The sequence below is a fragment of the Thermobia domestica genome, chromosome 8 (assembly GCF_964235325.1).
Source record: "Thermobia domestica chromosome 8, izTheDome1.hap1.1, whole genome shotgun sequence".
NCBI lineage: Eukaryota > Metazoa > Arthropoda > Insecta > Zygentoma > Lepismatidae > Thermobia > Thermobia domestica.
The window spans coordinates 157,630,638-157,654,144 of NC_137461.1; the positions used below are offsets into that span (position 1 = coordinate 157,630,638).

General features: G+C 34.0%; 1 protein-coding gene across 1 annotated transcript in view; it reads right to left on the reverse strand.

The window, feature by feature from the left end:
• LOC145692360 (alpha-tocopherol transfer protein-like) overlaps positions 1-23,507 on the reverse strand; it is a 191,745-nt gene that overhangs the window by 155,148 nt on the left and 13,090 nt on the right. The window contains exon 2 of the mRNA XM_081767658.1: positions 2,668-2,812. Within this exon, the coding sequence (XP_081623784.1) occupies positions 2,668-2,812 (145 nt within the window). The remainder of the gene's footprint in view (positions 1-2,667; positions 2,813-23,507) is intronic.

The window sequence follows — 23,507 nt, forward strand, 5'->3', positions numbered from 1 at the left end:
TTACACTTCGTTGGCAACACTGACAACCTAGGATGGTTGGGAGACGGTAATACTCAAGGTCTTTTTGCTATAGTTTCGTCTGATGTTTCTGCCAAATTTGGCGTCTAAACGTTTCATTGTAGGGAACCTGTTTTACACATTCTCATTTTTACAGAAAATGGTTGGAAACACTGACAAACTGGAGTACTTGGGAGAGGAATACGTCCACAGTATATTTTCTCACGTGACTAACGATGTTATTCTACGTCTCATTGATATACACCCAGTGGTACAGAAACCATCTTCCACATTGTATTTAGAGTTCGTTGGCAACATTGTCCAAATGGGTGCAGCACGGTGCAAAGTGATATTATCAAACCCTTGCCCAAATCACGTTCTAGCAATGAGCCCAAAAGAACATGATGTTCTCAGGCGCTTACGCGTGATACATCTAAACATGCATTTTTATTCTGTCGAATATGCCTTACATAGGGTCACAAAACCAACTAAGCGGATCCTTATAGGGTCAAATTACTGGTTTGCCCGTGATTGGAAAACGGTTTCATAGTTCTCGTGGGAAGAGCTTTCTGTCGATATATAGGTTTTCTCCAGGTACTTGATCCCGGTATGGAATCATCCCTAGTGAGTAAATTGTTAGTTTTGTTTGGTTACATGATATGTTGTTCTCAAAATATGAGGCGTACAAGAAAATTATTAATTCTATGAAATATATGGAATTTTGTGGATCAGAGCTCACAAAAATTTTGAGCGGTAATTAAATCTAGTTTTGGTATTTTTTACGATATAAGCACATTATACTGAGTAAATTGGTAGTTTTCATTTGTCTTCACTAGTGTAGTTTTCAAAATATGGGGCATACAAGAAAATTATTGACTCTATGAAATAAATTGAATTTTGTGGATCAGGGCCAACAAAACTCTTGAACGGTAGGTAAATCGAGTTTTGGTATTTCTTACGCAATAAGCACATCATACTAAGTAAATTGTTAGTTTTGCTTTGGCTACAGTATATGAAGTTCTCCAGATATAAGGCCTACAAGGAAATTTCCGCCTGAAATATATTGTATAATTCGATCCAAATATATAGTTTTACCGCTTTGTTTTAGGCCTAGTATCCTTGTTCGTGTGGGTAGTTAAATATTCTTTCTCTGAGAAATGTCACCAAGTATATGCTTTTCGGTGTTATCTCTGACAAACCAAACGTAGGGTTTTCGCGGGTCAGCATTCTGTGCTATTTAGTATGATTATGAAATTAGTACTCACAATCTGGCCGAGACTTTAACCGTCTTTCGGCAAGCCAAAAGCGTCTATGTTTATTTCCGTTCTTTTATTCAATTTTAGCGTTATTTCTCTCTCCAGTAGTGGGAGAATAGTCGAGGTGCTATAGGCACTGGTCTAGTAATCTTAAGGTCTTCATTTAAAACCATTCTTCTTCAAAATAGTACTTCTGAATATAGTTTATTCTTAACAGGTGAATGATATATTATCGTTGCTAAAGTTTTCCATCTACAGAAGAGATGCAAGGATCATGCACATTTTAATCGTGAGAAAGAGACAGTGGGAATGATTATATAGAAACATTATGAGAAATATTCTTCCATATTCATATTTGTTTATGTTCTAGTTGATTTTTGTTTATTCTTCTTTACAGTTCTTGATTATGTAGAGTATATCAAGGGATTTCAAAGATACATATTTCACTATATTACATATTTGAAACATATGACGTATTCTCTATTGATGCAATAGTTTCCAGAAACTAAACTTCATACACTGCACATCTTGTTTTCACTTTTTTTAGATTGTCCTTTTGTTGTTTTCGATTCCATTTTTCGAACACACTCGAAACCAATAACATAAAACCGGAAATTATTCTTGTTAGTTTTAATGTGGTAGTGTCACTTAATAATAATAATAATAATAATAATAATAATAATAATAATAATAATAATAATAATAATAATAATAATAATAATAATAATAATACTTTTAAAAGAAGGGAATTATAATGCTTTTGCAGATAATAAAAATTCCTACAAAACAAAGACGAAAATCAAATCACCCGCACGACATGGTATTTTTTCATAAAGTTTCAAGAGGTACGAATACTAAAAGTTAAAACTAACAAAATTGAAGGTAACATTAAAACGAATAATTTACAACATTCAGATAAATTTCACTATTACATGTGAAACAAAATGAATGTTGACAAACATTGATTATTAATTGGTATGCTCAAATAAGACATCCTTGTGACCTTTTCTTAATATCAATCACTCTGTAGATAATAAAAGGTGTCTTCTAGACGATTTTGTATTAGTTGCAGGTTCATGCATTTTTTCTTTTTTCCTGCCATTTGCTACATTGGCATCTTTCGAACAAACTAGAGCATTTGTAGAACGCGTTACTTAATTCTCAACTAACCAACCTTAACTGGATTGTTGATCCTCTAGCGTTTCAGTATGTTCAAAATTGAAAGTGTGAATGAGCTTTGGCTGATGTTAACATAACATGGGATAGATCATAAAAGGACATATTCGTAATAACTCATCAATCTCATTCCTAAGGGTCTCAGTTGCCCTATAATATTTATTTTGAAAACATGATTAATTAAATTGTATTTTGAAATAATGCAATGAACTTGATAACATTCCATTCTAATACTTACTGACTTTTTATGTCCTGGGTTATGCTACATTGAAGGAACATATCAGGAAGAAGCCCTCTAATAGTGAAGAATTTGTCCAGCTTTTCCTTCACACTCTGCAACCTGTACTTTCTTTGTCTCAGGAATGAAAGTAGTACACATTCGTCTGTAAAGAAATTAATGTTCGTGATACTAAAAAAGAATAACTACAAAAATATTTCAATAACTATATGTAGAATATTAACAGTTTATGGTGCTCCTAGCTGAACAGATAATATGTGCGTTCCTGAGCGCATGGTTCCGGATTACATCAGGTACACACATATCCAACATTTGCCCGTTCAAGTACAAATCAAATAAATGTTTCATGCAGACAAATTTGGGTAACGCCCGGACGGGCAGTGTTGCAAATTGTAGCACACAATTTCATTTATGTAATTACTGCACAATAATATACGCAACTACTTTATAAATAAATATCACTGACTTATCTTGAATCATGGTCATAATGGACAGAGGCAAGCAATTGGGAGCCCCTAATTTCATAATATTAGTCTGACTTTGTCAGATTTTATTCAGTTGATACTTCGGATATTCTAATATCCCTTTCAATGAATTACTTCAAATTAACAAATTTCTAAGAAATGATTTACTCTGTTGTATCCAATATCCAGCAGGAATATACGAATTTTTGCCAGTTTGTATGAACACAAAACACCGTAATTAAGCACTAACTGAGATATTCCATTATCAGTGGCTCACAGTGGTGATAAATATTACACATTTGCCTACACTGACAGTGTCTTGAAATTATTTCCTTTTCGGTTTCTTTGTCTCTCCATGCGAGTCCTGACGAGGTAATACGCATTTTAGACGGATGGCCATTGACCTATACTCCACCCATTACATTTTATAATATACGAAGCTTGAGCACTGCGTGGCTTTGAGAATTAGCCTTTGAACTTCAGTGACTAATTACTTATGCCAAGGAGTATTTATTAACGGAATGAGAGTCACAATTGTTTTGTTATGAGCCATTTTCCGAAAATGTTTTTTCGCGACTTATAACTAGATATTGCATTACCTAATTTGTTGCTCTTTGCCTTTTTAATTCATAAATCGTTATGGATCTTGGGGTGGGACGTTTGATTGGAATTTCTGAATTTCTGGATAATATTAAAACTATTTTCGAGTTCTAAGTTTCGAAATGAGGTATCTTTCGGGATTTTGGAGTATCATAGATACAAAAGCCTCGCACCTCTCAAGGCCTGGTAACTTATTCTTATAAAGATAACCAGCAAAGTTTTGTCGGTTTTCACCCACCACATTCGAGCATTGATATATCTCCTAAAACATACATGGAAGATCAAAAATAATCCCCATTAGCATTGACGCCCTTCTGCCAACGGTTTGGAAGAACATGGATTCCATCGCGGTAGAACTTGGTGGACCACGAAGCGAAGAAGGTATTAGGTGCATTTTGCTCCTCTCCTAGGTATTTGAACTGACGTCCTTTAAGGCAATTGTCCACAGAATGGAACACATGAGAATCGGACATTGCATTGTCCGGCAAGTATGGCGGATGCTAGTGTTTCTCATCCAAGGCGTAAAACGGTATCCTAGTCACGTGGGGCCTAGGCACGCGTTGCCTTGTAACGAGAGGGCCCTTTTGAGATTCAGAAGTGATCCATATTTTTTCTTGAACACGGCTTAACTGCTGACAGTATGCAGTTGCATTGATGCTCTAAGAAGCTGGTGACAATTCCCGATGCGCAGTGCCGCGAGTAGTCCACCAAACACAAAGTAGGACCTCCTTCTGATGCAGTGCTGGTTTCGGCTGTTTTGGAACTGGTTCGTAGAACGCAAACCAATGACGATGGTGACGTGGAGCTCCGCACAGGACCCAATTCTCATCATATCAACACCTTGTCCAGAAATGGCTCCTTCCTCAGACGAGACTGCAAAAAACACAACTTACTGCCAACGTTGATTTCTGGCCCGGAGTCAAATCATGGGACACATCGATCCAATTTGTAGTGCTTCCCAAGTTGGTGGAGATGCTGCCGAATGGTTTTTCCACTCGTACTGTTTTGTGTAACAACGTCATAACTAAGAAGTAGAGTCGCCATTTAAGACTAAATTAAACGCCACAACTACGAAGTGTTGTTAATAGTTAGTTGTCGTTTGCTTACCTTTGTCTGATATCGGACTTCCGAAGATTTTTTAATATAAAAAATTAATGAAGAAAGGAAAACATGATGTTAAGAGGAAGGTTGAGGAAGGAGAGGAAGAAGATGGAGGATTGCAAGAAGAAGAAGAAGAAGAAGAAGAAGAAAGCGTTAAAATGGGTGACATCCAGAAGTCCTGAAGTGCAGAAGTCCTAGACTTCTGCAGTTTAGGACTTCTGCACATTAGGACCTCTGCACTTTAGGACTTCTGCAGTTTAGGACTTCTGCCTAGGTATGATTTTTAGGACTTCTGCCGTTTAGGGCTTCTGCCTTTTAGGACTTCTGCCGTTTAGGACTCCTGCCGCGATATGATTTTTAAGACCTGTGTTTTTTAGGATTTCTGCCATTTAGGACTTGTGCCTTTTTCATTCACTTACTTTAGTTCTGAAATTCGCCACCACCACACGAAATTGGGACGATGCAGCAACTAGTTGGCAATAATGTTACGAACGTATCTAATTCCAACAGTAACAGCTATATTTGTACTACTAAGATTATTATTATCACTATCTGTTCTGCACTTATACACGAATTACATAATACAACCTATTTCATTCTAAGAATTAATTACGTAATTAGTTAAGAAATTCGTTTCTTTCGAATGGAGATACGAGAATCCCAAGACAAATTCCTAAAACAAAAATAAATAAATAAATAATTTAAAAAAATGTTTAAAAAGCATATTTTACCAGACTTCTGAAACCAAGCAAACATTCAGAATTGCAATATATACTGTGCGGAGCGTATTTTATTAAGAGTAGGACAAAAATCCACCCAAAGTTTACTTAATTAGGACAAAGGCTTACTAGACATTTCACGAGTGAACATTAAATACCAACTGTATACATAAAGAACGCAGTAAATTTAAAATTGAGCAAAGAACATTTATTATGCAATACAGTGGGTGACATTCATAAGTCTTAAACGGCACAAGTCCTAAAAATATAGGCACAAGGAAAGCAAAATTTATGACGTACATAACTAAAACACAATATTATGTTACTAATATGAAGTCAATGGTATGGAAATAGAGAAAAACAGACATTATGAAACATCTGGGAATCACATTTGGTAGAAAGTTAAAATTTTGTCAACATAGAGATATATCATGGAAGGAGTAAGAAAGGACAATAGGCTTCATTTATTTATTTATTTATTTCTTATTTCAGAACGATAGAATATGTATTTATACAAATAACTTGTAAGAACTAAGGCTCTGTATTATGAAACAGTATATGTAAAACTTTGACTAACAGATTGACAGTATTCTTCTTACGGACGCGATGGTAGCGCCACAAGAGATTTTTAGGACTTCTGCACTTTAGGAGTTCTGCACTTTAGGACTTCTGCACTTTAGGACTTCTGTCTTTTAGGACTTCTGCCTCGGTATGATTTTTAGGACTTCTGCCGTTTAGGACTTCTGCCTTTTAGGATTTCTGCCGTTTAGGACTTCTGCCGCGATATGATTTTTAGGACTTGCGCCTTTTAGAACTTCTGCCATTTAGGACTTGTACCGCGAAATAATTTTTAGGACTTGTGCATTTTAGGTCTAATGCCGTTTAGGACTTCTGCCTTTTAGGACTTCTGCCATTTAGGACTTCTGCCGCGTCCCCGTTAAAATGACCTTATCAAAGAAGTAATTTGTCTCAGAGTAGTAGTACGTGATGGAAAACCATACAGGTAAATAAGTCGGATAGTCTACAATGAAAAAGGAAGAAAGTAAAAGAGGGAGAAAAGAAGTAGAGAAGGTGGAAAGTAAGGTATAATCGCTGAAATATAGCTAATAATCTAAATGAGTATTGTATGTATGTATGTTATATTCCCATTAAATTTCATAAGAATCAAGGTAAATCCATTTCCACTTAACACACATCAATCCATGCAACTCTGACCTAGACCCAAGTAAATATACAAGTCAGATTTACCCTAACCCAGCTAGGACGGTGAGAAATGTTAATTTGAGTCTGTAATTATTGTTTCAATAAAGTTTATTCATTTATCAACTTGATACTTTTCACTCAACAGTTGAACAATTCCTGGAGCTTATGAAGAAAAAGAAATCAAACTGAAATGTTGCGTGTATATCTGAAGTTCTCAGAGATTCTCAAACTCAATGGCTACTGTCATTAATTTCATTCCATGGTCCTTACTTGCGTCATAGATCTATAGCTGATTAAACACAAGGATTTACATTCTTCATAGGCTGAGTCATGCATTAATAACAAGTACAATTTTCATGAGTATTTATGCCGTGAAATAGCAATTTTTTATGTTACTGGGTAGGTTTGTATACTTATAACTAAAATCATCCCCTTGTTCACACATTCATTCCACATTATTATAAGATAGGAAAAAATACATTAGGTAAATCATTCTTTAAAAGAAAGGAAAATTCACTAACTACATTTTATACTTTTTTGTTACACGCAGTAATGAAAAGCGAAGGAAGAAAATGTAAGAAAATTAAATTCATTTATAAAAATACAAGGTTACAATTTGAGATCAATAACCTCGACAGGTAGTGAAGTTGACAATTCGAGATATTTAAATGTATTCCATTCTCCGAAGTAGACTCATCGCAATTACTCATTAGACATAACTTGAAAATTGAATTTAAGTACAACTAAAGAAAATATCAAGCTTTTGAATGTTGCTGGAAATCAATACTGAATGTTTACATAAAAAGGATATTTTCTTTTATTTTTGGCAATTAAGAATGCAAAAAAAACCTAGTGGAGACCTTTATGTGATCCAGTTCTTAGTAGCGAAAAATAAAAGCAGAAAGTTTCACTCGAGTGCACCTTGCGCGAAGATCCTGATATTTTACTGATATTTCATATCGTGTCCAATTGTCACTAATTTAGTGTTCAGGCACGAATGAGAAATCAATCATACATATATTCAATGGATCAATTCTAGTTCAATCAACGAATTACTACTTGTACTCGTTTATAGTAATATATATATATGCATTCATACCCAAACTAGTAACAAATCGGGAAAATCAAATATCATTTTCTGTCGAGATTCTCATTTTAAGAATTGTACCGATATTTAGTTATCCCTCGAATAGCACTCAATATAGATTACGATTACTTATTAACATAAACATTGAACACTTTTCAAGAGTACAGGAATTCAAAATAATTCTACAGGAACGAACAATTATGTGGTAAAATGTGATTTGAAACGAAAATATTAGTAGAAAGTCCCTTGAGTTGATTTCAGAAATTTCACATACGTTATTAAATTCACTATCGTTCCATTATGGACTTTAAATTTCAGCTTATACACACGAAAAGGAACAATCATTTCATGTAGATTCCGTAGTCATAGAGGAGAGGGGTGGTTAAATAGTTTTGAAGAATACAGGTATTATAGTATAACATTTTTACGTATGTACAGGTAGATAAACACTTCACGATAACATGCCGACCCACTACATCCCAAGATGCAAATAGTAAATCTATGTAGAGAATCGTTACAAACATAAACATGTAGTATCACAAAAAATAATAAAATACATTTATCCATACTGCCGGTATACTCTATATATTTTATTAACAAATATCTGCATTTCATAAACATGGCAGCAAAACTAACAAGTCGGTTAGAGACTCATTGGGGGATCGACGAAACACATCGCTCACATTGAAACAATATATTATACAAATAAATCACGCTTCATCGTAGTTACGTATATATTTGTACAATATCAATATTTTTACATATTCAACAATTACGCCGTTAAGTGCCCAGTTTACCACATTCATCTACAAGCATCATTTACAGAAAACCCGACCAACAGAATGAGTAACCCCAAATTGACATATTCACCTTAGCTATTACAAACTTAATCTCAGAGGTGAAAGGTTTACCAAGTAGGTTTAAACGCACAATAAATAGGTATATATGTGACCATAAACAACTGACAACTATTTTCAATGAGATTCTACTATTTCAAGTTATACAATACATCTTACAGATCAAAATCTCCACAACACGATAAGGCAAAACGTAATTTTGAAGAATTTTTCGTTTCTGGGTCCACAAAGCACAATAAGAAGATTTTCACCTCTGAGTCGATTCATTGTTACAATTAAAAGTTACGAATAAGGCTATCAGCAGGATCCAAAAACTTACAATTTGAGCAAGTAATACTTTCGCCCGAAAGAATGTAATTTGCTCAAAGTTAGTAGTTTCAGAAGGAAAAGAGGTTCGAAAAGTCATCAGCTCGGATATCCGGCCACTGCCACTACCAACCAACAGCATAAAAAGCCACTGGTTATAATAACGAATGTCCCTCAACACATTACCGGAAGGCTTAACCCTACGAAATATGACTTTCAGTATTTCATATGAAGAAAAAAGAATTACTAGTTAAGGTTCCGGAAAATAAGCATGTTAAAGGTAAATTATTTACATAAAACTTCTAAAGAGGGGGAAGATTAAACAAAAATCTAAAGTGGTAAGATTAAAGAGAAAAAAGAAGGAAGAAAACAGAAGCATTTAGTCAGAATGAAGACGAAAGAAAGACTGCCACTAATATTGTATTCGGCTCTAACGTAAACTTCACAATTGTCGATTTTCAAGCCAATGTAATCATTGATCGATTGGGCTCTAACGTAAACTTCACAATTGTCGATTTTCAAGCCAACGTAATCATTGATCGAAACATTTGGACCTTAAAACGGTCCCTGGGGGTCCCTCGATAGACGAATGCAAGTGTGCATTTTCGATAAGAGTCTCACAAAGGAAAGAGGCTTTATGGAACACTTACCACTCTCTGTTTTTAGCCAAGCCCATCCACGTCAGTTCGGTCCAGCAAGCGGAGGTGCTGCCATCTCTTAATTTAGAAAAAAAATCTAATCTAACAAAAACTATTCCACGCCTCAAAGCAGCGAAGGAGAAGATTCAGATTAAGATATAGTGGGAAAATATTTTAAACCTCAAAAATTAAAGAATACCCGAAACAGGATATCCAAAAATGAAAAAAAAGAAATAAATAAAATAATTTTGTACTAGCAAGTTGATTTTAGGCCGAATCCCTTGCTAGTCACTAATGACCAGTCCGCAAGGATCGTGAGTCCTGAGACGCCACTAATTTCAATCAATACATTGTCTAGAAACGGAAATTGAAAGTGCAAGGGCAAGTGAAGGAGTTAACTCGTACTGTAAACTACTACCGTACTAACTATAATATATTTACTATCACCTGTCCTATAACATGTGTAAACGGAAATAAACTTAATCACGTACGATTAATAATAAGTAGCGTCTTCAAGAAAATACTTTAGAGAAAGAAAGAAACAGGCACCGGAACTGAGGCGCACGTAATTTAATTGTTGATGGTGCACAACTATTTGTACTACTCAACGATTCAACAACTATCTATAATATTCTGTGTTCACTTTAATGTGATCTGAAATATACTAATAAACAGTACACCATACATGCCGTCGAACACAAAGAACTACTAACATACGTATACATTCAGCTACATAGTTTACCTAAGATACAAAGGTAGATATACGCAAAACGAAAGAGAAAGAAAAAAACTTGGTAGTTGTTCCACTACACTGTCACTCTATTCATGATTCGTTATACTAACCTTAGTCGCGAAACTGCAAACGTAGCAGACTACAAACATAACACATATTCAAAACTAATTTTCGTTGCTGGGAGCCACTGCTTAACCATCCGTCATCAGACACACATGTTCACACAATCACATATATATGTTCCTAACCAAATGGGTAAAAGAAAATAAATGGGCCCACACTAAATTATTTAATGGTGTCTTACTATTCAACAAAATTTACAATACAATATTCATAAAGAAAGTGGAAAAATTTATCAACTCTTCACTCATCATATAAATATTTATTTATCTATTTAGTAGGGGTGCTTCCCCAAGATACCAATACACTTCCGACGACCGCGACTGCTTCAAGCATTTACGTCTTATCACTTATTTACGTCGCTATTTTTGACTATCAACTACTGACTCAAAACTACTTCTTATAATCTGTATTCGCCGGTCCTATAAAGGACAGTCGAATAGAGTTTATAAACCATAGTAAAGTGTCGTTAAGCACTGGCTACCTCAACGAAAGATTCGAAACTAAACAAAACTTCTTGTTACTAAAAACACTAACATTCCTACACATTTACTCTTTGGAACTCGGTTATATCACATTTATGAATTAAAGTTGTTACTATTTATCTAGCTCCGATCATAATAAAAGTTGTTCCCATATGAAAAACTTCTACGACTAATCGTGAATTGAAATTTCTATACTTCAGAATGTCAAGAAACATTCGTGGCTAAACTGTAATACAACTACTAATTTGTATTTGAACTAATAATAATAATTTAGTACATAAGTACCTATTGTGAAAGATAAATATATTTACACGGTGGTTACAATATTATATATATCTTGTAAATTAACCACCAAGACATACTCATACAACTACTGCAGAGTTGACTTTTTTGTTTAAACAGTCATTTATACATAACTGCTAAATCTACTAATATCAGCTGACTGTTTAAAAGAGCAAATATGAAGTTGATCTTTTGTCATTTTTCAGCTATTACTGACGAAAATAGGACGAAACCTTTAACAAATTTACTTAATATCGTCTCTTCAAGAATTGACTACCTACCATAGCGAAACCATTCGTCAAAAATGGATAATATTTTTAAAAAATTCCAACTTTTAAAACTATTTACTCCTTCACAGTTCAGTAGTAACAAATTACTTAAGGTGCCCGTCCGAAGTCTTACGGTAGGGTCTCTCTTGAATGAAAATAAAACTTGCACTAGAAACGCAAGAAGTTAAATATCGGAATTTTGACTTTGTATTATAAACTAAATGCATTTTAATATACAAGAACGATTGTGTAAATATGCAATTAGGTATAAAAATACTATACTAATATTATCTTATACACAAAGATGAATGATCGTATCATTAAATAAATTGTCACCAATTATCAGTAGAAATATTTTCACTCACACACACCATTCTCATTGAACTAAATACCACAGTAACTGATTACATATATACATGTATGTCATTACACATAAACATGACCAAAACCCACACGCACTACACTGAATTTGTATTGACATCTGAACATACAGTATTTTTACTGGCTCTAGTTTGAAAGGAGGGAGTATAAAACGAATTAAACTTTGCACTTTAACAAATTAGCATTTTCTAAATTAAATGAAGCCGAAAGGAATTGGGGAGGTCCTTTCTGAAGGAAACTTTCAAAGAGATTTTATTCAACCCATCTTCTCGTCAGTAAGCAATGCAAGTAAGCAGGAGTCCCTATGATAATTCGCTCATGCACAGTGGAAATTGGATTAACAGAAACGAAGACATGGCTTATATAAAACACAAAGATACAACACTAATTACTAAACTGTCCACTGGGCATGTTACCGGATCTTATTCAGCTTTTACAAGGGACGGAAATACAGTATTATGGAAATTGAATCTCCAAGAATTTTCTTTTAAACTGATCGACTAAAATGGAGCTATATATTAACGTCTTCACCCAGCCTGTCCTTCATTGATCACACATATAATCGCGGCTGCACACAGAACTTTCATCATATATATTAATATCCTGCTCATTTCTAGTGTGAAGTTGAAGTAGTTCGTTACTAATATTGTCCGCTGATATTTCTTATATATCTTAGATGAATTTTACCTTTGCTAAATAGTATTTCCTTATGCTGTCCTTAAAACATTCGCAGCATGAATCAACGAGTGTTCTCTCTTCAGTAGTTTACAGACTCCGTAGAATTGCGCCAAAGCAATAATGTAGGGGGCAATTATCAATCGTGGTACAGAAATTTCGCGTGGCGTTATATAAAATCGAATACAAAATACTTTGAAACGGATAGAATTGGTTTTACCAAAATATGGGTATCTCTTTGAGCTGAGAGGGCTCATAATGGTCCTATCTGTCTTAGGATTGGTAAATGTTTGCAAGAATTTACTTCCAATTTCTGAAATTTAAGTTACTTTAAATAGTGATACATAAATCATAACTATGCAATGAGATGTCCATATGTGCGGGAGGGGGGAAGGACTTGCAAAGACATGATGTATAAATGAAATTATTTCTTATCCACCTACAAACCTTAAAGTAATAATAATTCTAAAATATTATTGTTGAGATCAAAATGTGGGTTAATATTTAGAATAGAGAAAATTTATACAGTAATCACTAGTAACATTTTCCAACATTATACAGAGTATCCAAAAGTTATTGGTATAGGAACCAGAATTTAAAAAAGTTAAGACGATAGCTATGCTGTAACCGTCTGGTTACAATTAGAGTCCCAGTTCCTCACATGCCTATCCATTGTTTGCTTCAATTGCAGCTAGAAGATCTTAATTTTGTACATATGTCAGTCTTCCGGCACGTGGCGCGTTTTTGAGTGCTTCGTCACCGTCCTTAAACTTGTTAAACCACCACTACGCGTAGTCACGACCCCGTCACCAAAGGCCTACCATATTTTTCGCTCCGCTACAATGAAATTGAACTCATACAGCATACACGTCCTTATGCCGCTCTGTTGATGTCCCATGTTCATTCTGTCCTTACACAAGTTCACTGTGTAATTGAACTGCTACAACTAGGAATTATGTTTGATATATTATAACGAGATACTTTGTATCGGCTCATAATTACATATATCTCGGGCAGAAAGTGCTTTTACTCAAGCACTATACCTGTTATAATGTTAATTAAAAATAATAAAAGAAGAATGTTTTAATATATAAGAAATATACATTATTGTCTAGTTGGTTGCTATGTCGTTGTTTATAGATACTCAGTTAACATGTTTGATTGCAAGTCGGTTTGTGTGAATATACATTAAAAGGGAATCAAAGAATAAATTATTTAATATTCATTATGGACTTGTAATTTCAGTAGAAAAGGTGAGCATACTAGTGAATATAACTTCAGAAGATATTTTAAGGTGAAAACGATTATTGCCACTAAAGATATAACTGAACCAGGGTTAACGACTACCTTTGGTGAGTCGTTGTAAAATTTTTGGTTTACCTCACCCGGGATTCTTGTAAATTGATATCCCGAAGTCTAAAGTAAGGGTGAATTTACCTTAGTAAGAAGGTTCATGAATACGAACTCAACTATTCTTAGAAGTGGCAGAGTAATTACAAGAAAAATCATGATTGGTGAGACAGTGGAGAATGAAACTGTTGAAGATGCTAACAACGTGCAGAATATAGCTCCTATTGCACCCGGAATGTTGACATTAGAAGACAGAATTCTACTAGCATTACAGCGACAGGAACAACGACTAGAACAAAATTTAACTCAGATGTCCAAAGAGTTAAAACAAACGGTACAGCAAAAATCCGAAGAAGTGAATGAACGATTAGAAAGACAGTATGAAGAATTGAATGGACGATTAGAGAGACAGCATGAAGAATTGGGTAGGCAGTTAGAACAAATAGATCAAAAGTCCGAAGAAGCGAAACAATCTGTAATACAAGCTGTGACAGACATCACGTTACAATTCGACGAGAAGTTAAAAAGATTATCTGAAGATTGCAAGGATAATTACAATCATGTAATCCAAGAAGTTAATATTGTAAAAAAAAGATTTTGAAGTAATCGAATCTTCTGTTCGTCAGCAAAAGATTCATTTGACAGATAATTCTAACCAAATACGTGCAAATACACAATTGATATCTACCTTACAGGAGGAAATTAGGACATTACAGATTAAAGACAACGCATACAACAACAACATGGTTAATGATCGTTTGGAGTTCCCTCATTCACAAGAGATGACCTCGCACTCACCCGCAGTAGATCGACGTGGACCTTGCGTTATCTCTTCTTCAAGTAACCCATCCGATGAGGATATTATTTTGGAAAGAATTCAACCAAGGAATACAGATGGGCGGAAAAGAGATGGTGGAACCACACATAACGCAGTAGGTAGAAATTTTCACTCGACACGAACACGAAATGGTGAAAGAAATGTAAAGTTAAGTGTAAAAATGAGCGAAATACGTGCTATGAGTAAGTTTAGTGGTAGATGTAATGAAAATGCTACTTCTTTCCTAGAAAAATTTCAGGACGAATGCAGTATAATGTGTATAGATAAATCTCAATATATGAAACTAATCCCTCATTTATTACTTCCACCGTGTTCTTTATGGTTTAAAGCGGTACGGGAACACGTCAACACATATGAGGAATTCAAGGCAGCGCTGATTGCAAATTATGAGAATGACTTTCTACTTGCAAACAGAGACGCTACGATTAGAAATCAACCTTTTAATCCTCGCTTGCACAAATCTGTTGTTGATTTTGTTGTGAATACGTATAATGAATTAAAAATCGTAAATCCACTACAATCCGAATCTAGAGTGATCGCATCTATTCGAAATCTACTACCGTTTAAATTACAACAAATCCTGTTTTCTACGCAATGCATGAGTTTTAATCATCTATTAATGCTTGTTCAATGTTATGAAACTCAATACCAGGCACAGAATCATCAAGCAGGAATAGGCAAAATTAAAAACAATTCAGATAACTTTAGATCAGTACCAGTCCGGAATCTAAATATCCGTAATGTAGATGATACGGAACATAACCTAAATCGAGTAAATTTAAACAATCAGAACAATCAGAATAGGCCAAGATATGATGGGAACACACCTAACCTAACTAATCGTGACAATAATTATGTCAGACCATTTAACCAAAGTAGATTCAAAAACAGACGGAATACATGGCGAAATTCTAGAAATACTGTAAACTTCATTGATAGACGTAACCGTAGTTCAAGAGATGGCACTTCGTATCAAAATCAAAATAATGACACAATTCCTGTACAGAATAATAATACGGGACATAATCATGATTGTGCGGTACAATGTACTTTATTAGAACCATATACGAGTATGAATTTAAACTGACTGCAGCTGATGTGGTAGGGGTTAAACCCATATCAGCTATAGATTCTTATGAATATTCATCTTCAAATTTATGTATTGATTCTTATGAACATTTCTCTTCAAATTTTATGGTAATGTTAATAATGAAAACAACCCTATACATGATGTATTTTAAATAATGATTCGAAAATAGCAGTCAATAGATGTCAGTATCAATTTATGCCTGTAGTAAATCGTTGTTGGTTTAAAGATGATAATGTCAATGATGGTTTTGCTGTTGAAGAAAACTTTGTATTTTTAAAATCATATAGTACTGCTAGAATACCTGTCAAAATAAATGGGTTAAGTACAGAAGCTTTATTGGATACAGGCGCAAATGCATCTTTACTATCATATTCGTCATGGAAAGCAATTACCAGTGATTATTCTAATTCTAAGTTACAAAAGGCAGAGAATCTCATTATAGTGGATTTTACCGGTAAACATAAAAAGAGAGTAGCTGGAATTACTCGTGTTACAATAGCTATCCAAAATTTTGAAATATCTATTCCTATTTTAGTGATAAAAGAATTGAATGAAAAATTCATCATTGGTTTAGATTTATTGTCTCAATTACGTGTCATGCTTGATTTCAGAAATCAAACTTTAACTATACCCGGCATACCTCAAGAAATAGTTCAGAAACTTCTTCCCAAATCTGATGATATTGCTTGTCAATATAATAATGTTCCTAATGTATTGAATAATGTTTCTGTAAGTTCAGAAAGTGATCAATTAAATGATTCATTAACACAAGTCACGCAAAATTTGATGGATTCAAAAGATGATGTATTGTTTTCTGAGTGTGTTAAATCACTTGAAAGTAGCCTCGATTTTATGGATGATACAGTAAAAACTCATTTTAAGGATACCTTATACAAACATAAAAATGTCTTTTCACAACGTCCTGGATGTTGTAAGGATTTTGTCTATTCTTTTAAGGTTAAGACAGACAAACCTATTGTGACTAAGCCATATATAATTCCTTACCGATACAGGGAAAATGTACGTCAACAAATTGCAGACATGCTAAGAGATGGGATCATTAGGCCTTCACGAAGCATTCACCTTAATGCGTTACATGTAGTTCCTAAGAAAAATGGTTCTCTACGTGTGGTTTTGGATTTGAGACGTACGAATTGTCATATTGACTTGGAACAAGTGAGGTATCCTCCAGTGGAAGAAATATTAGCCTCTTTACAGGGGAATGCAGTATTCGGAAATTTAGATTTAGTAATGGCTTATAACCAGGTCGAATTACATGAAGATTCGAAACCTTACACAGCATTCAGTTTTGAAGGTCATTTGTATGAGTACAACCGTGTAGTCTTTGGGCTTATCAATGGTAGTGCGGCGTTAGCTTCCTGCTTAAATAAAGTCTTAGGTCAAGACTTGCGCAGCAACGTGATTACCTACGCTGACGACATTTTGATAATGGGAAAAAACCCGCATGAATACTTAAAATACTTAGATATAGTTTTAGATAGATTGGAAAGTTCGGGCCTTACTATCAACATACAGAAATCCAAATTTCTACAAAATTCTACAGAATTCCTTGGCTACCAAATTGATGCATCTGGTTTACAGTTCAGTCAATCTAAAGTACAAGCAATAGAGGATTTGCCTGCACCGTTGAATGTGAAACAGACACGGCAAATATTAGGACTCTTCAATTGGTTTCGCAAAGCCATCCCACGATTTGCTGAGATAGCCCAACCTTTATTTATGATTATAAAGAAGGGAGTACCATGGCAATGGGGTCCGATTCAAGAACATAGTTTTAATAAGTTGAAGGAGTGCGTAAAGCGAAACATCCATTTGAATCATCCTCGATATGATGTTCCTTTCTATGTACAGTGTGACGGTTCTCAACTTGGAATCTCTGCGGTACTCTGGCAACCTAATCCAACCATCAAGGAACCGGCCGTTATTCATTGTGCTAGCCGTACTTTAAAGAAAGCTGATAAAGGATACACCACTACAGAAATCGAATTATTGGCCGTACGTTTTGCAGTACAAAAATTTGCTCCATATCTCAGTGGATGCCATTTCATAGTACTTACCGACCATAATTCATTACGATACCTTAACAGTATACAGGGATATAATAACAGACTACTTCGTTGGTCGTTGGAGCTTCAGTCTTATGACTTTGAAGTACAACACATTAAAGGAGTAGATAATGGACCCGCAGATACTTTATCACGTCTGTTTCCTGGAGAAGAACAACATATCTTGTCCATCAACGAATTTAAGGTCTTACAGGATGAAATAGCCACCATTTCAATGGAAGATCTAAGGGAACATCAACTGAATCATCATGAATACAACCAAATCATGAAACATTTGTCTTCAAGCAGTGCGGAGTGTAATTGCCCCAAACAATGGAATTCCAGATTTAAATTATCCAACGGAATCCTACTTATTAAAGATTTTAAATTCAAGTCTAGAAACAAAATTTGCATTCCACCTACGTTGACAACCCACATATTAAAAGCCTATCATGACGATTTCGGTCATTTTGGTTATGTGAAAGTATGTGCCTTGATTAATAAATCTTTTTATTGGAGAGGAATGAGAGTCCAAATCAAAAATCATATCAAGGACTGTATTGAATGTATGCGAATAAAACATAACTACCAGGCTGTACAAAAACCTATGCTATCAATAACTCCAGAGAGACCACATTCGTTCTTATCTATCGATCTATATGGACCGTTACCACGAGCAGATACAGGAGAAACTTATTTACTTACTACTATGGATATTTTTTCGCGCTATGTAGTGCTTATCCTCTGCGTAGAGCAACTTCCGCTGTCATCATAAATAAAATTTTGAACGTATATATTCCACATTGTGGTCTTGTCGAACACATATTATGTGATAATGGTTCACAGTTCAAAAGTGATGTGTTTATTAAAGCAATGAACAAGGCTAACATTAAAATTCATTTCGTAACTCCGTACCATCCTAGCAGCTCTGTGCACCGCAATTTTGGTATGTTGTTTCGACACTTTTGTAAAGACAAACATGCTGAATGGATTAAGCATGTCAATCAAATCACGTATCTTTTGAATTATTCTATATCAGATACTTTAGGCGTGTCTCCTGCTAATGTACATAACGGTTCTGATTTGATCTTCCCTGTGGAACAACATTTTAATGTCAAGTTAGAAGATTCGGCAACCGTAGATTCTTCAAGTTTAGTGAATATGGTAAAAATTCGAAGACACAACAAATTTTTGAAGCGTAATTCTCAATTAGAGTCTTTACAAGAAGGAAAATATCGAATCAAGAGCAATGACTTAGTTTTTATTAAACAACACCCACAAAGTAATGCGTTGTTAAAGAAGATTTATAAATTTTGTGACATTTTCTCAGGTCCTTATTTATGTTTCAAGGAAATAAACCCTAAAGTTTTTGAATTGTTGAACGCTAAAACGGGTACGTCAATTGGACTTCGTAATATAGATGAGTTGAAGGTTTGGAGACCTACCCAGTATACAAGAGAAAAATGGATGCGTCTAGTAAAAAAGTTAGTTTCACCTGACATTCTTGCTCAAATAAATAAGAATGAAGGAGACTAAAGAAAAAAAGGGGACTTCTGTTTGTGTAAAAATAAATTTATTTTCTTCTTTTTGCTCGTCCGAGCATAGGTTACATTTAATTTTTGATTTTTACTTAATTTAATTTTCTTTAATTCTTATTAACAAATGATAATTTCCAAATGATTTTAATTCTGTCTTGTTAATGTGAAGGATTATAAGTCGATTCATAATTGATTAAACACAAAGGTTATTTATATTATATTGATTTGTGTTGAAACTTGGTTGTCAAAGATAAATGATAATGGAATGAATGTTTTAGTATAAATGTATTTATATAAAGTAATTGAACAAAGTGATATATGAGGGGCGATCAAAATGTAAAGAATAGCACTATTCTTATGTCATTATTATAAACGGACCAGTGGTTCTTAAATATAAAAGTCAAGCTCCCTTGTAACTTTTATATTTAGTCCCTTTATCGGGCGACATTTTATATAACGAGATACTTTGTATCGGCTCATAATTACATATATCTCGGGCAGAAAGTGCTTTTACTCAAGCACTATACCTGTTATAATGTTAATTAAAAATAATAAAAGAAGAATGTTTTAATATATAAGAAATATACATTATTGTCTAGTTGGTTGCTATGTCGTTGTTTATAGATACTCAGTTAACATGTTTGATTGCAAGTCGGTTTGTGTGAATATACATTAAAAGGGAATCAAAGAATAAATTATTTAATATTCATTATGGACTTGTAATTTCAGTAGAAAAGGTGAGCATACTAGTGAATATAACTTCAGAAGATATTTTAAGGTGAAAACGATTATTGCCACTAAAGATATAACTGAACCAGGGTTAACGACTACCTTTGGTGAGTCGTTGTAATATCCACACCGACAAATGACCTTCGCCTTATCTCCATTTGCATTTAACTCATGGTGTAGGGACAAATTGAACACAGACCTCCCCAAGAAACGACAGAACTTTCTTGCTTACTTTTTTAATAAGAAACTATTAATTTCACTCTGCCACTTTATTTAACGCAGTTATCATATCTAGTATATATCTCAGACAGGGCCCTTTCTAATGTGGGATCTCCCCCATTTATGCTAGTCTTCCAACGTCTTGTACCCTTCAGCCCGTCGGAGTATAGTCTACGGTTTCTGGAAGACCCCATGTTATCTCCTCTTTCTAGTTTCCATTAGGAAATAGTGCAGTTGTGTGTTCACCCTATTCCAGAAACATCACTCGCCCGTTAAATAAAGGCACTCGTCGTTTTGTCTATATATAGCACTGGAGTGATTCGTAGTAGCTGTTGTATGGATAGAGGATTACTCTAACTTTTTTTTTTAAATTTTCACCGCTTGTAGAAAATCCTAGTCAATATGATATATAGTTTTTTTTTAAAAAAAAAACATATTTTAAATTGCCTTTTGACTGCTTTAAATCCCCACTGAAAGCAAGTCGTATCTGAGAATTCTCTTGAGGGTAAGCCTCAGAACCATACAACGTAGAGAATCCCTTGCACAGTTATTTCATATTGATTAAATACGCATTTTTGGATTATGTATGAATCAATTCTTTACTCTGACATGAACTGCCGCTGTTTTTTGTAACTTTACCTATGATTTTTTTTACAGTGTAGGCCTGAAACTACGCACTTTCCCCACAGGTCTATTCGAACTTGTTTCTTACTTTGATCTCAGTAATCATCTCTTATAGTTTGTCGGTATAGTTCATTAACACCAAAAGAGAAATGTTTCGAGAGGTATCACGTTTTGAGGATGTACCAATAAATAATCTTTCTCTATATAATAGATCATGTTTAGTCTTTTGCTCCCGAAATAAGGATTTATTTTTTCCTTTCTACTAGCAATTTTATATATTGGCCTTTGGTAAACGTAAGAGCATTCTAATTAGTGAAGTGAGGTGGAAAATTTTCCGCTATATTTTCCCGGAAAATTTTCCGCTCTAAAAATATCAGCAATCAAGTAAAAATTCCTCAGTGATCAGAAAATTGATTACATTCATGTTTAGAAATGATAAAAAGTGAAAGATCGTTTAAAGAATCTAAAAATTTTCATGGCTTAGACAATTTTTAGTACTATGTAGAACAAGTGAAACAAGTTTTCATGAATCGAAAAGTTGTCTGTCCTGTATGGAAAAATTGACAAACTTTGTGTAGGAAAATTTTCATCATTTTAAAGCAAAAAGTAAATCTGAAAGTTTTATTGCTCTGTGAAAACAAGTGAAACGAAGTTTCATAAATCGGAAAATTTCCATTGCAATGTAGAAACAAGCAGAAAAACACTTTTCGTAAGCTGAACAATTTTGGATATTATGTATAGTGATATTAGGTGGAAAATTTTCCACTATATTTAACTGCACATTGAGCTACAAAGTTGAATTCCTGTAGAGGAAAGTTAGTCAGCAAAATTCTCCAATTAGCTTCGGGAACCGGAAAATTTTCTAATATTTCAAGTTGGAAAGTAAACATTTATATAGTGTTTCTCTCTCTCTCTCTCTCTCTCTCTCTCTCTGCGAGTTCCTTCTTTGCTAAGCGGTTAGCATACGCACCTTTGGCATGGGAGACCTGGTTTCGATTCCAGGCGGGAGCTCATGTGGTTCGGATTCCACGGATTCCAGTAGGTAACGTTTCATATAGCCTCGCTGCTGAAACGAACGTTCAACTCAAAATCAACTCAATTCAACTCTCTCTATCTCTCTCTGTGTGTATGTAAAGTGCAAGGGAATATATATCGAGTTCGTAGAGTACAAATATCCCATTCTGTTATTTAAAATTTAAATTTATTAAAAGTGATGAATATTTTCCGATTCATTAAAATATTCTCTGCTTATTCCTACATCGTTGTTCAGCCGTAAAATTTATTGGTAATAAATATTGTTTAAAAAAGTTTCATGAAGTGAAAATCTAACGATTCTTCATTTCTTCAAAAATGTTCCAGAAACTTCCCGCAGAATCTACCTTTGATCTCAAAAAATTATATTTTGTCAGTTTAATACGCGTGAGACGAAGTTTTCTCATAGCTTTACTACTTTTCTAGATTTACATAATGCAACATTTTTAAATAAGTAGAGATAATATGAAGTGCCTACTGTAAATTTTTGACTACCCAAAACTTGGATTTAAGGAACTCATGAAAACAAATAATGACCATTTTCTGAAAAAAAATATTTGTTCATATATTCATTCAGAAGAGATAGTGAAATATAACTAATAAGGAAGCTGATTTGAGTAGTTGTTCTTTCAATAAAATAATAAAACAAACGTAAAAAGCTGCACTGTTAGCTTGCGTTCTAAAAGCAACAAGAAAATTCATTTTAATTTACAAAATAAAACAATATATATATATATATATATATATATATATATATATATATATATATATATATATATATATATATATTAAAGATATGTACTTGTTCTATCCAATTGGTATTATTTCTATTACATCTTTATACATAATAATGGTAGCTTTACAATAAAAATATCTGCTCTAAGATGTTGATTATACACAATTTCAATATTGAAATTATGAATTACGACGTTAAACACAATACAACCAAAGCATTTCTTCTTATTTTCTATTACAAAAATAATATTCATAAGGAACTTTTATGTAATTATTTCATTACATAGGCAGGCCTATATGTGAAGAAATAGTGGAATTTTCTGGTTTTGAAATATTTGATAAATCAAGAAAGGTTTCTTCTCGATTTCTTGTTGCATTTTAAATATTGGAACGGGATATTTGTTCTCTACGAAGTCCATGTATGTTTCCTGCACTTTAAACACACACAGACATACATACACACACACACACACACACACACAGAGAGAGAGAGAGAGAGAGAGAGAGAGAGAGAGAGAAGCAATATGTAAACTTTTACTTCCCAACTTGAAATATTAGAAAATTTTCCGGTTCCCGAACGCTAATTGAAAAATTATAATTTGTTGCTGTCTAACTTTCCTCTAGAGGAATTGAATTTTATAGGAATAAATATAGTGGAAAATTTTCTACCTAACATCACTATACATAATATCCAAAATT